This window comes from Typopeltis vanoorti, chromosome 19 (assembly GCF_054136105.1).
Source record: "Typopeltis vanoorti isolate ZY-2024b chromosome 19, IOZ_Tvanoo_1.0, whole genome shotgun sequence".
Taxonomy (NCBI): Eukaryota; Metazoa; Arthropoda; class Arachnida; order Uropygi; family Thelyphonidae; genus Typopeltis; species Typopeltis vanoorti.
In genome coordinates this window covers 89,034,511-89,048,993 of record NC_143567.1, presented here as the reverse complement: position 1 = coordinate 89,048,993, position 14,483 = coordinate 89,034,511, and the positions used below count along the sequence as shown (strand labels likewise).

The 14,483-nt window shown below is 33.0% G+C and overlaps 1 protein-coding gene across 2 annotated transcripts in view; it reads left to right on the top strand.

Annotated features, from left to right (window-relative positions):
• Positions 1-14,483, top strand: part of LOC150096321 (DNA polymerase beta-like) — a 219,894-nt gene that overhangs the window by 49,701 nt on the left and 155,710 nt on the right. For both annotated transcript variants that reach the window (XM_090408925.1, XM_090408924.1), the window contains exon 5: positions 13,492-13,541. In XM_090408925.1, coding sequence (XP_090265051.1) covers positions 13,492-13,541 — 50 coding nt within the window. The remainder of the gene's footprint in view (positions 1-13,491; positions 13,542-14,483) is intronic.

Here is a 14,483-nt window from a genome sequence, read left to right as displayed (position 1 = left end):
GGCAGGTATATTCTTGCTCGAAGCTTTTCATATGCCACAAAGTTTGAGTCTGAGAGAGAAGTAATCCTCGCAGGTTGTCTCAGCTTGGCAGTGCTCTTCCACAGTTTGTTCTTTAATGTTAGGAAATAATCCATCCTGATGGTAGAGGCATTGCATCCTGTATCTAATAAGACGTCACATTTAGAGCCCAGGATATCACCTCTAATTCTCATCATTCTCTCATTAGATGTTTGATAATTCTGAATTCTTTTATTTCTTCTGTGGGGTTTGTATCCAAACTTTGAGTTCCATCTGTTATTAGAGTAGTTTCCCTTGTTATAGAAACAATTCCTGGCATAATGTCCAATTTTGTTGCAATTGTAACACTTAAGAGGATTTCTTTGCTTTGTCTCTGTCTTGGATTGAGGGATAGCAGACATTTGTTGTCTAACATCATTTAATCCTCGGATTACCTCATCTAGGCTACTTAAAATAGGTTGACTTTGTTTTTCAACCTCATGCTTGATCATCTCATCAATTTTATTTGTAGTGTGGTTTTGATTTTCTTGAGACTTCAGAGTAATAGCTGATAACTGTCTCACAACTTCATTAAGACTATCCATTATAGGCTGATTTAACTTACTCACTTCCTGGTGAATTAAAGTTTTTACTTCTGTCATCAGTTTCCTGTCCAATTGCTCTTTACTCTCTGTCACGTAGTTTACACTACTTGAATTTTCTCCAGTATTCTTTGCTTTTCCCTTTTCAGCTTTACTTCTCTTTTCTATTTCTGATTGGTTGAATGAACTATCAGTTATAGTCACGACATTCACAAGACTTGTATTGGTTGAGGGATAAAGGTCACCTAGTATTTGTTCTTTTTCCTTAACACTTTTGAGACACTCTTCTAAAGTAGAAATTTTCTTCTTATATGCTGTTTCTCTCAATTCTTGCCTAAGACCTTGCCTAAATTGTTGGAACACAGCCCAATCTAAGTGAGGTTTATCTTCACCAGTAACATTCAAACTGTTGGCCAATGTTAACAACCGATTGTGAAAATCAGTAACAGTTTCTTTATCCTTTTGAACAATTTTCTGCAATTTCCATAAGTTAGGACCTACACTTCTAAGTTTACAAAATTGAGACAATAAAGTTTCTTTAAATTTAGAGTACTCAAAAGTTTCTCGAAGTATTGGAGAAGAATGCAAAAATGTTTTTGCTTTACCTACTAATTTACTTCTAATCAGAACTAGCAGTTGAAAATCAGTCCAACCTGCAATTTCTCTAAGCTTTTCAACATAGGTAAAGAAAAATAGTACATCATCTGATTCTTCACCTGAATATTGGGGAAAAACCTGTTGCGGGTTTACCGTACGAAAGAATTCACTGTCATTCATTTCAGAGCTTGATGTGACAGCCATAGTGATTAATAAATTACTATCTCAATTAATTCAATCTTTTTACTTTAAAATTAATTTTTATCTTTGCCTGAGTCCAAATTATAACCAGTTCACTGTGATTTAATTATTTCACTTCCTAAAATTTCAGGGAGTAATTCTACGATTATTATCACTAAACTTAAATTCAATTTCTTATCTTATAGTTGTTAAACTTAATTCCTACCTATTAAATCACATCCTGCCGACTGCGCCATTTGTCGTGACGACCTTTTCTGTCGTGTTCTAAATTACCATCTAGATTCAAGTCACTTTTATAATTAAAATAACCAATTGCGAAGTGATCACCGATCCAAAAGTAGGGAAATTTATATTTATACTGCGCCACCCTATTCTTAGATTAGTCTATATAAATAGTAGGATCAATTCTAAATTAGGTTAGCAGTCATCTCATTAGGCCGAATTATTTATTATCATTTTTACTTGGGGTTCCCGCAAGATTCGAATATTTATGAACGGTGCAATAAAAAGGAATTCAGGCAAACACAATATTTAGATCAACAAAATAAAACATTTAATATATGATATGGTCAACAAATACAAGAACTCTATTTTAAAATGGAACTATACAATTAACTTAACACATCTTCTTAGGTCACTGATGCTAATTCAATGTTCTAACTTTCATATACTATTCACAGTCTCAAAAACACAAATCTTCTTATTTCAAGTTAATATAACAATTTCACACTTATTCAGTCTTCACAAATCTATCAGCTCAATGTTTATATTCACAGCAGGCAATAAACTACGTAAGCTATATTCCAAGCAAATATATTCCCGGACCTTGAGCATCGGAGGTATATTACAGTTAATGCTAGAATAGAGAAACTTATACAACTACTCTTACCAGACAAATTCTTGAATACATCAAATTATTGAGAGAGCAATTATGAATTAACTTAATTAACATTAGCGGAACACACATAACAAATATTCTCCATAGTTTAAACTGTATTACTGTAAGTCGCACTTCACTATTCCAAACAACTGTAATTAGGTACTAATATCTTTTCCTGTTCACTTTTCTCCAAGTAACCAATATAACTTTTTCCTAGGGCAACATAGAATTTAATCGTAATCCAGATTAACTAGAACTAATCAGAATTTTCGCATTGACTGTCCAGTTTCCTTTTATCTGATTACGGTATCAACCTTTCTTCATAACAACAGCAGATTTCGCTTATAACATTAAACTTTATGTTTCACTACTTATAGGTTCACTTCCGAACACTATACTCATAAATCTCTGCCCTGAGGATTATATAATCTTGGTTCCGCAAAACTCTCTCCTCACTCCTTAATAATAATTCTTCTCTTCCTCTCTATCTTATCTATGACCTTCCTTCTTCTTTACCCTTTTTCTCTAACTTCTATATGACCTTCACTCCCACCTTACGTTCGAACGCCACGCTCTCTTCACTCGTGGTTGTTTACGCGTGCGTCTCCATGACAACAGACTAAACGTAAACATTTCGCTAATGTAATGTATGCTCTGTTACTACTACATTTGTGATTACATAACATTAAATATTTTACAAATAAGAACAACATAATATTTAAGCTACTTCATCAACCTTTCGATTACGTATACAGTTAAATATAAAATAACACTTTACGTTACATCATATATATTTGGTTATACAAAATTCTATACACTTTATTATTTTATAAATTAATAATAGGTCAGGGTTTGAATAAATATTTAATTAGTAATTCCTAATTAAGGAATAATAAATAATTTTATATAAGTCATGATTAATATTTAATAAGCAATGTTAAATGTGAATGAAAAATAATAAATTACATAACATAGCTTCATTCACAATTTAACAATAGGTAGCAAAGAAGAGGTGTGGCTATTAAATAATGAGACTGGTTGCAAAAATATGGTTTGTTATTACAATTGTATGACTTAATCGTTACCCCTTCAACATACTCCCCTCTATCTATACACTGTTGCATACGAATTTTCCATTGTTGGAAGTAGTGCTGCAAGCCATCAGGTGTTATCTGCTTCAGTAGTGTTGCATTTTCTCCTTTACCTCATCCATCATGGAACAGCTGACAGTGGTGCTGGACTTACAGGAGAAGATCATCACATGTGACGAGATGTGATTTTCCAATATGATCCAGAAACAAAGAGACAGTTGATGCACTGGAAAACTCGCATGTCACCAAGAATGAAAAAAGCAAGAATGAGCAAGTTAAAACTGAAGGCAATGCTTGTCGTTGTTTTTTTTTTTTTTTTTTTATATCAATGGTGTGGTAATGGTTGAATGGGTACCAGAGGGTCACGTAGTCAACCAACATTATTACCTTGAGGTTCTGGCCAAGCTGAGAGAATGAGTGAGGAAGGAGACCCGATCTGTGGAAGGACAACGCTTGGATTCTCCATCAAGACAACGCTCCAGCCCACAGTCTGTAAGCAGTATCTGGCTGATAAGAAGATTCCAGTGTTGGACCATCCACCTTACTCGCTGGACTTACTCCATGCAACTTTTACCTTTTTCCAAAGTTGAAATCTGCACTGAAGGGCACCCATTTTCAGTCAGTGGATGAGGTAAGGGAGAAAATGGCAGCCCTACTGAAGCAGATAACATCTGATGACTTGCAACACTGCTTTCAACAATGGAAAATTTGTATGCAATGGTGTATAGATAGAGGGGAGTATGTTGAAGGGGATAACAATTAAGTTGTACAATTGTAGTAACAAACCTCATTTTTGTAACCAGTCTCGTTATTTAATAGCCACACCTCATATATTGGACAAAGGGGATGCATATCCAGTTGTATATTTATATTTTGCAAAAACATTTGATACATTTTCACATGTTAATTAATTGTGATGGATGCAGTTAAATGATATATTAATGAGTAGGAGGAGATTGGTCATATCACCATCTTTTAAATGGGATAGTAGTAGCCACATTAAAAAGTGGAGTGATATTCCTTATCCCAGATAAATAATATCACTACTTGGGTGCCTCAGAGATCTGTTTTGCGACTGTTATTCAAGTTAAATGTTAATGATACATATCATCATTAATATTCTGATATGTACCCCCAAGGGGGTGTTGTCATTACTATGACAGTGATACATGATCAAGTTTACATTATTATTAATCTCTTATCAATGGTTTTCCTCTATATCAATCTATTACTTGTGAGTATTCCAATATTGTTATATCTAACATTTTGTGCTTCTAAGGCACTTCTGACTGAATCGATCTACCTTGGTCTTTCTTTGGGTCTCTTTCCTACCATCTTGGAATCAAGCACCTGTTTTGCTAACCTTTCTTCATCTATTTTATTTAAGTGGCCATACTACCTTAGATTAGCAATACTGACACATTCTTGAAGGCTAATAATATCAAGTTCATTTCTAATATCTTAATTTTTAATATGATTCTGCCATTGATGTCATTGTTTCATTCTTTAATTTTTCTCAGAATCCTCATATCTGTGGTTTCTTGTCCTTGATCAAGTGCTTTATTTCTAACCCAACTCTCAGATCCATAACTTAAAACTGATTTAAACAGTCTTGTATATTGCTAGTTTGGTGTTTTGGCTAATTTCTTTCATATTCCATATAAATTTATTCAGCTGGCTACCCACCATATCAGCTTTGCTTATTCTGTTGTCTATTTCCAGATTTAACCTGCCATCTTCACTAAAAACTGTGCCTAAGTAGCTGAAATATTTTTCTTTTTCAATAGGCTCTCCATTCAGAATGCAGCTGAAGTTTTCTATGCTCCTGTCTATTTTCATAGTTTTCGTCTTTTTATTGCTGATTTTCATGCCAAATTTGTTACAGCTGTTATTCAATTTAGTTAGTGAATCCTGGAAACTTGCACTAGATGTATTATTTAGGAGACACCATCATCTGCATAAAGCAAAGAGCTACGTTTGACATCTTTAATTCTAATATTAGGCTTGATGCATAATGTGATCCATATAAATGATGAATAAGAGTGGAGATAATGTGCATCCTTGTCTTACTCCTGATTTTACATCAAACCAGCTTCCTGTATTTTCTTCAATTCTAACTGCTGACATACAACTTAAATATAGACTATGTATTGCTCTGTATAATGTTGCATTCACCCCATATAATTGTAGTGTTTTGAAAAGCTTTTCTCTGGGCACCTTGTCATATGCCTTTTCCAGATCTACAAAATTTAAGTGCAGATCTTGTCATATTCCCACAGTTTCTCAATTATTTGTCTTAAAGTGAAAATCTGATCTCTATTTGGCCTGAACCCAACTTGTTCTTCTCCCAGTTTCTCTTCCACAATCTTTCTCAACCTCTTGTATGCAAGTATGCTTGCATCAATCTTACCTGGAACATTCAGTAGGGAAATTCCTCTGTAATTATCACATTCAGTTTTATTCCCTTTTTATAGATGATGGGTACTATGAGAGCTCGTCAGCTGGAACCTTCTGACCAGGCCCTCTGAATTATGCAGTGTAGCCACTGCAAATCTTTATACCTCCATACTTAAGCATTTCTGGTCAAATATCTACTCCAGTTGCCTTTCCACATTTTAAGTTTTTGATGTCTTTTTCTATCTCAAGTATTGATATGTACTCCTCTTTTGCATTCGTCTTGAAAATTTTCTAGTATGATTCTGTCACTGCTTGGTTGGTTTAACTGTCTTTCAAAGTAATTACTACTTCAGACATCCAGGATATCCTTCTTCAGTTTTCATGTCATCTTTGATTCTTTTACACTACTCTTTCCTCCATTTCTGAATTTCTTCAATACCCTCCATAACATTTTTGCCACCTTCCTGATAATTATTTTATTATAATGATACATATTTGTATCATTAACATATGTGTTACTTACAATTGTTTTGTTTACAGATGATGCAAAGTTGGGGAGATCTGTGAAGAGTGGAACATGTCGTGATTCACAAGAGGATTTGAATTCATTCTTTGTGTGTTCAAATGAGTGAGACTAACAGTTCAGTGTTGTAGTTAGGTTTTGAAATTTGAAAAGGAAGGATGGGATGCAGTGTATATACCTGGTGAGGATATCTTGAAAGAGGTCAGTGAGATATGGGACCTGAGACAGTAGTATACAAGGACCTGATATTTGAGAACTACATATTGTTAGAATTGTAATTAATAATTAAACTGCAGAGCAGGGAATGAATACCAGACATCTAGTAATGTGCTTGAGAAAATTTGCAGAAAATGACAAAGCTAATTACTAGTCATTACTAATGGTACCCATGGTATACTAGTCATTACTAAGACCATGTCTCAACATAAAGATGTGCACAAATTCACATGGAGAGGAGAGGAGACACAAGGAAAAAAAGTTTCATTGACCACTATTGTTGATAGTGATATCTTCATACTTCTTCAGGATACAAGAGCATATAGGGGATTTAAAATAGGAAGTGATCACTATTTGGTTGTGAGGCAGGATAAAAGTGAATAGTATAAAAGAAAAGAGCAGCTTGTAGAGATTAATTGTAGACTCAAATACACAAATACTAATAGAGAAAAAAAAAATGAGGGTTTAAAAACAATACCAAGCTTTAGATAATTGGTGGAAACCTCTGAAGAAAACATTGATTCAGGTAGCAAGGCCTGTGGTAAGGCTGTTTGCAAGGATACAAAACTCTGAACTGAAAAATATTGGAGAATCTGAACTTCATGGTGAACTCAAGAAGTTAAAGAGACAGTCCTAGAAAAGACGGCATATCAGAAGTTCCTATCAAGTAAGTCTGGAGATGCCCTGAAAGAATATAGAAAAAAAATGTGAGAAAGCTAAATTGTGTATAAAAGTAGCTAAAAAATCATGAAAGTGGCAAACTGTTCTGTAGGCTATTCAAAAAAGTTAGAAATGAATGAATGAAAGAGTACTGTAAAAGGAGTCACTGATAATAAAGGGCACATGAAAACTGAAGATAAAGATATTCTGGATTTCTGGAGTAATTGTTTTGAGCGATTGTTAAATGAAAAGGATAGTGACAGAACAATAGCCAAGACTATTCAGGAGTCTATTAGTTATATATATCAGGAATATATATCAGCACATGAGATAGAAAAAGTCATCAGACACCTGAAATGTGGAAAAGTAGCTAGAGTAGTTGATATTCAACCATAAATGTTGAAATATGAAGACTTCTTGAAAGTTATTATATTTGAAAGTAGAATTCTAGAAAATTGGAGTAGAGCTCTAATAGTACCTATCTATAAAAAGGAAATAAAACTGAATGTGAAAAGTATAAAGGAATTTTCCTACTGAGTATTGTATTCCAGGTAAAATTTATTTATGCGTAGTTGAGAAGAGGATAAAAAAAACTGTGTGAAGGAAATTTGGAGAACATTCTTGGTTCAGACCAAATAGTAGTATGTGTAGAAAGTTTTTTTGCTTGGTTACAAAATATTATTATACTTGCTTAGAAATTGTATTCTTATTCAATCCTTTACCCAAGTGTAGAGCTCTTGACCTCACAACAGTTCCTATCCCATAATGCCAAGCACACTTTCTTTTGGATCCAAATATTGTTATGCAGTATGGGAGGGTCACTATCCAGACTGGTTTCAACTTTTATTGAGGTCTTATCAGTGGGAGCCAGACCCAGAAAGATAACAAAATTGAATTAATACAGATTCCATATATTATCCATATACAAATAGCAAACAGGTGTATCAACATAGTATTATAATACTCTAGATCAGAGATAGGAGTAGAAAAATGGTTACAAAGTAAATGATGCTTGCCAAGAAATTATATTCTTTTGTTTAATTCTTTCTGTAAGCAAACAGTTTGCTTGAAGTATTTTCAAGAGGTGACCACATTATGCATATCAGTATACAGTTCCGATACAACTAAAAGGAAAAACTTTGTTTGCTTACACTTGGGTAAAGGATTAAAGAAGAGTAGAATTTCTTGGCAGGCCAAACAGTAGTTGTCAAGATCAGATTTTCACTTTAAGATAGGTAGTTGAGAAATAATGGATCTTATTTAAGTTTTTGTAGATTGAAATAAGCATTCAACAGAATGCCAAAAGAAAAGTTGTAGCTGTAAGTCAGCAGTTAGAATTAAAGGAGGCTGAGGAAAATGATTTGATGTAAAATCAAGTGTGATATGCAGCTGAAGTATAGACTATGTATTACTCAACACATAAAGTATAGATACATGATCTGCATGAAGTAAAAAGCTATTTTGTATATCTCCAATTTTGATATCTGATTTGATGATGCTACTTTCTTTCATGATGTGATCCATCTCCACTCTTATTCATCATCTATATGGATCATGTCATGCAAGAAAGTGGCATCAAGCCTGGTATCAAAATTGGAGATATTATTACTTTATGCAGATAATATTATACTCTTAAATAAATTTGGTGTAAGTCCTCAGGATTCTTTGAATAGACTGAATAACTCCTGTAACAAACTTGATATGAAAATCAACACAGACAAAAAAAAACATAAATAGGCAGGAGCACGTGAAAACATAACTGCATTCCTGAATGGAGTACTTATGTAACAAGTAAAATATTTCAGCTATTTAGTACAGTCTTTAGTGAATATATGCAAATTAAATATGGAAATAGACAAGAGAATAAGCAAATGGTGGAAGCAAGTTGAACAAATTTATATGGAAGTGAGAAAATTTGTCAAAACACTAAACTAGCAGTAGACAAGATTGTGCAAACCAATTTTAACTTATGGATTTGAGTTAGAAAGTAGTTCACAAAATTTAACAGTGACAGATATAAGAGTTTTGAAGGATCAGCAAGTGGCATCAGTGGTAGCATCATATTAAAAATAATGATATTAGGAAATAATTTAACATTGTTAGCATTTAGGAATGTGTAAGAACTGTTCTAGTATGTCACTTAAACAGAATGGGAGAGAGGAAAGGTTATCAAAATCGGTGTTTGTTGCCAAGATGGGTAGGAAAAGATAGAGGAAAACTAAGATCTAAGTTATTTCATACAGTTAGAAGTATCATAAAGGACTGAATTATAAGATCTGACAATATTGTCAGATCTTATAATTCAGTCATTTGGAGGGATATCTTTGATAGAAGGTTAATAATAATGTAACCTTAAACATGTAGTGCTCACTTTGACTAATACACGGGGATTTTATAAAAACACTTTATAAAATATGATCTAATTTACTAATAGATTTCTGCACACAGAAATCTATTAGTAAATTAGATTTTGGAATTTCTGAAGATAACAAAAGATAGATAAAATGTCATGACTTGTTATTCTTTCTTTTGTTTTGTTTTACTAGGTTTCTTGTTCATATAGTATATCTTATTTTGGACAGACAGCAAAAGGTAATTTCAAGAGAAACCTAAGATTACATTATATTTTGTTAGGATAAACAAAAGAGCTCTCAACAAGCTTTTGGCACTATGCGTGGACTTGTTAATAAAGCCAAAATATTATATAAAAGTAAATTCTGTTATGACTATTTAAAGACCTTTGCAAGGCAAATGTACCGTTTCTGAAGAAAAACAACTGGATGTCAATCTAAGCTTTGGGAGACTTTTTTTTTTTTTTTTTTTTAAAAAATCAGCTAACGCCTTTTTATTCCCGTATACGGGGAGTAGGCGAGGCCATTTAGCCCTATCTAACTTTTGGAGACTGAGTGGGCAGTTCAATCTCCACTGGTACCAATCAGAGATAGATGGCCCAAGGCTATCACTAATTTAGCGGTACTTAGTGAAGAGAGACGGCTCAAATGTGCCGCCATCTTGTGGTCCCTAACCCTAACACAATATATTTAATGTCTGAAATAATGTGGGTTCTACGGTCGATTTTCTTGAGTTTACAGGACGAAAAACCCGAGTTTCCGGGAGGAAAAACCTGCTTGCCCGTGCCAGAGATCGACTAACTCGGGAACCGGTCGAAAAAAGGCTTAGAAAAATTTCCTCTAGTCGCCGACTAGACTCGAAACCAAGTCTTCCTTCGTGCGGCCAACCGCCGTGGTTGGCAAATGCCACATCCACTGAGCTACACGGGCTCTTTTTTTTTTTAATAAAAGCAAAATATGTAATTGTAGTTGTCCATTGCTACTTTCTGCCACTTCTCATTTTGTTCCAAGCATATTGTATTTTTTTTCTTTTTAATTTAAATATGCTCTGAAGATGCAGTAGTTATTATTCTGAAGTGTTAGTGAACAGTATTAAATAGCACATTTATTTTTTACCTTGTAGATTGTTAGGTTCAACTAAAAGTATTATTTCAATTGAAGTGTTAGTGAACAGTATTAAATAGCACATTTATTTTTTACCTTGTAGATTGTTAGGTTCAACTAAAAGTATTATTTCAATTGAAGTGTTAGTGAACAGTATTAAATAGCACATTTATTTTTTACCTTGTAGATTGTTAGTTTCAACTAAAAGTAATCACAATCACGCATTTCTTTCTTTCTCCATAGCAAATCTTCACATCTCTGCTAAAATGCAGCTCATATGATATTTTTCAAAAGGTTACATATTTCATGTGATAATTAATGAAAATTTAAAAATAATAAAATAATTTTTTTTACTATTTCAATGGATACCTGCTTTCCCACATTGTCTTAGTAACAGACAGTGGGTTCAAATTACTTGGCCTTTCATTATTCAAACTTTTAACTTCTAGAATTGATTAATATATATATGTGTGTATATGTATTAATATTGTTGGATCGTACTTCCTTGTTTTTGATCTGCCATCTTGTTTTAACTCTGTCCTTAAACAAGTAATAAGTTGTTGGTTGATTACTAATTTAAATATAGAGAAATATATATTTTTAGACTGTGCCACTCTATATCTAGATTAGTCTAATGAAATGTAGTGAAACCAAGCATCAACTAATTTTATATCAATATTATTTCTTATGTAGACAGAGTTTATCTCTTATGTTTGAAGCTCCCACTAGGTCCGATAATTTCATGAAGGGTGCAGTAAAGGAGATTCAGACAAACACAATTTTAAAATCATCAAAACAAAACATTTAATTCTGGGTTATAAATTATACATATAAACTCAATTCTGAGAACAAGATAATATAAATGTCTTAGCTTAACTGGTCACAACATCTTAAAGATTCGGTCTATGGGCATTCTGCTATCAGACTTATAGCTTTCACAATATTAAAATAACTTTTAATAGAGATCAATATCACAAAATCTCTTAGTAACAAATTTTACTATTATCACACAGTCAGTAAAGTCTCAATACATTAATGGTGGCAACAACTGCTTCATGAGTATACACTTTCATACTTCATACTTCGGCTGATTTCATCAAAAAACGTTAAAGTTAATGTGGGGAATAACAGGAGGAATTACACATATATCTCTGCACTGAAGTAACATAAAATTGGACGGGTCTTACTGGATAAATCCTTTGCTCATCAATTTCACTATGGGCACACTTTATAACTATATTTACTTAGCACACTATGACAACACTATTTAGAATAAATCTTCTCAACGATAACTGAACTATTTATGGTTGCACTTCACATGTATAGACATACTTGGATAAAGGATAATGCTCATTCCTTCTTTAACACTATTCGACCAATTCAGCTCTCTGTTAAAGTTCCATGAAACTAATGGAACACGTAGTAATTCTTTAACTTCTAGAATTATTCTCAGTTGCCTATTACTTTCCCGGTCCTTAAATAGTCCAATTACAGCACTAAAGTTCTAGGCACAACAATCCTTTGCATTCACTTTGCTGCCTCTCAGTATTCTCCTCGTCTGTCTGTGTTATACTCAGTGCTCTCAGTTTCCCAGAATGGTCAGTCCTGAAAAAGAGAAGACCCCTTATTTTCTCTGCTCTCAGCTTATATACCTCCCTTCTCTCCCCCCCCCCCCCCCCAAATTTTTCTCACCTTCTAGCTTATGTCAATTCTTTCTCTGCAGTTCAATACCATATCTTGCGATCCAAGCACGTGCTAGCTATTTCTAGCCTGTCTCCATAGTAACAAACAAAATAAAATAAAAACAGAAATATTGCGTAACATGATACCTTTTACATACTGGTAGTGATAAATAAAAAATTAAAATATTATAATTCACATAAGGCATATTAAACTTATATATACAATTCCTCATAATATTAAATTTGGAATAATCAAAATAAACAGAATAATATTTCAATACAAGCTCCTATTATTGCTAACACATATTTTAGATTAATTAATAAAATTTATTAAATAAACTCAAGGCAATTACATGAATAATAATTTACAATCATGGGATTAATATCAAATAATTTTTACAAGTATAGCCTTTGGTATGGTGGATTAAGTTGGATTCTGTAAGGAATATTAATAATTTAAATTTCTCCTTAATCAGAATCCAACAATATGTCTACATTTTATATATATATCATCATCATCATCATCAAATTCCTGCCATGTACCCTCAAGGGGTGTACAGGATATGACAGTACTACATGAAAAAATTACATCATTACTAACTTCCTATCTACAATTTTCCTCCAAATCAGTCTGTTACTTGTCAAGACTCCAACATTATCAGATCTTATATTTTTATCATCTAAGGCACTTTGTACCGTATCAATCCACCTATATCTTGGTCTTCCTCTGGGTCATTTTCCTGCCAACCTGGCAGAGAACACTTGTTTTGCTAATCTTTCCTCTCCCATTCTATTTAAGTGACCATACCATCTGAGATTAGCTCTGCTAACGCATTCCTGGATGCTGACAATGTCAAGTTCTTTTCTAATATCCTCATTTTTAATATGATATTGCCATTGATGCCATCTGTTCACGCCTCTAATCTTTCTCAGGACTCTCATATCTGCGGTCTCTAGTCTTTGGTCAAGTGTTTTACTTCTGACCCAGCTCTCAGATCCATAAGTTAAAATTGGTTTGAACACAGTCTTGTATACAGCTAATTTAGTGTTCCGACTAAATAAAAAATGATGGTACAACATGACAAAATTTTATATATATATATATATATATTATGTAGAAATCAGTAATGTACATATTTCATAAAAAGTTGACATTAATCAAAATTGTTTTTCTTTACCGATATTTTTAGTCCAGCAGCAGCAAAGAAACTTGCAAAACATGGAATTAAAACTATTGCAGGTAATGTTGTTATCAAGTTTTAAACATTTTTTTCAGTTTAAAGTTTTGTGTTAACTTTATTTTTAAAGCAGAAAGCACTAAGGTATGCCTGTTATTGAGAAAAGAATTAAAACAATGTTCCTTTTATTTAAGGCAATAAAAGGTTCCCCACTTCTCACTCTAGTAATCCACTATTTTGATTGTGTTAGGGGATAATTTTTTTATTTGAAGGTTTGTTAACTTGAAGGAATGTTGCATGCATTGCAGGAAATCATCAATCCTGGGGCTAAGGAATTTTTTTTTGTACATTATTATTAAATTAAAATATAATCACTGAATCTTTCAGTTGGTTTCTTCTTCATTTTAAATAGTAAATAGTAACATTTTTGGCATCATAGATTTCTCATAAGTTAACAAAAGAAGGTAGCAGTTAGAATCTAGACAAAACTCACATAATTAGCAAGGATAGAGTTATACAAAACAAACTGTATTAAACAAAAATTGTAGTTCCCTCTTGTTACATTTAGTCTGTTTCTGAGAAAAAGTGAAATGAAAAAAAAAAAATGTAAAACCTCATTTCTTTTGCATTGTTCTGAAAGAAATTACAGTAAGTATTTCATTCGATCTGCTATAAAAATTTCACTAAACCCATCTGCCAGCTTCCAGTGAATTAGAACAACAGGATTGATAATAGCATCACATTCCACACTGGTCATTATTTCCAAAACTGGTAATATTTTAGGAACAATAGCAAAATTATGATCCCGACTGAGTGCACTGATTGCATCTTCTGAGAGCGGCATCAAAGTGAGATTCACTACTATGTGTTCTTGACATAGTCCATAGTTGGTTACAAAGTATTTCACTATCAAAAGGCTTCATATTTTTTCAAATGATGGTTCTTCACGTTTTCAAATTCTTTAGTTGCAGCATTTTTCAGAGATGATATAGAGAATAAACCAT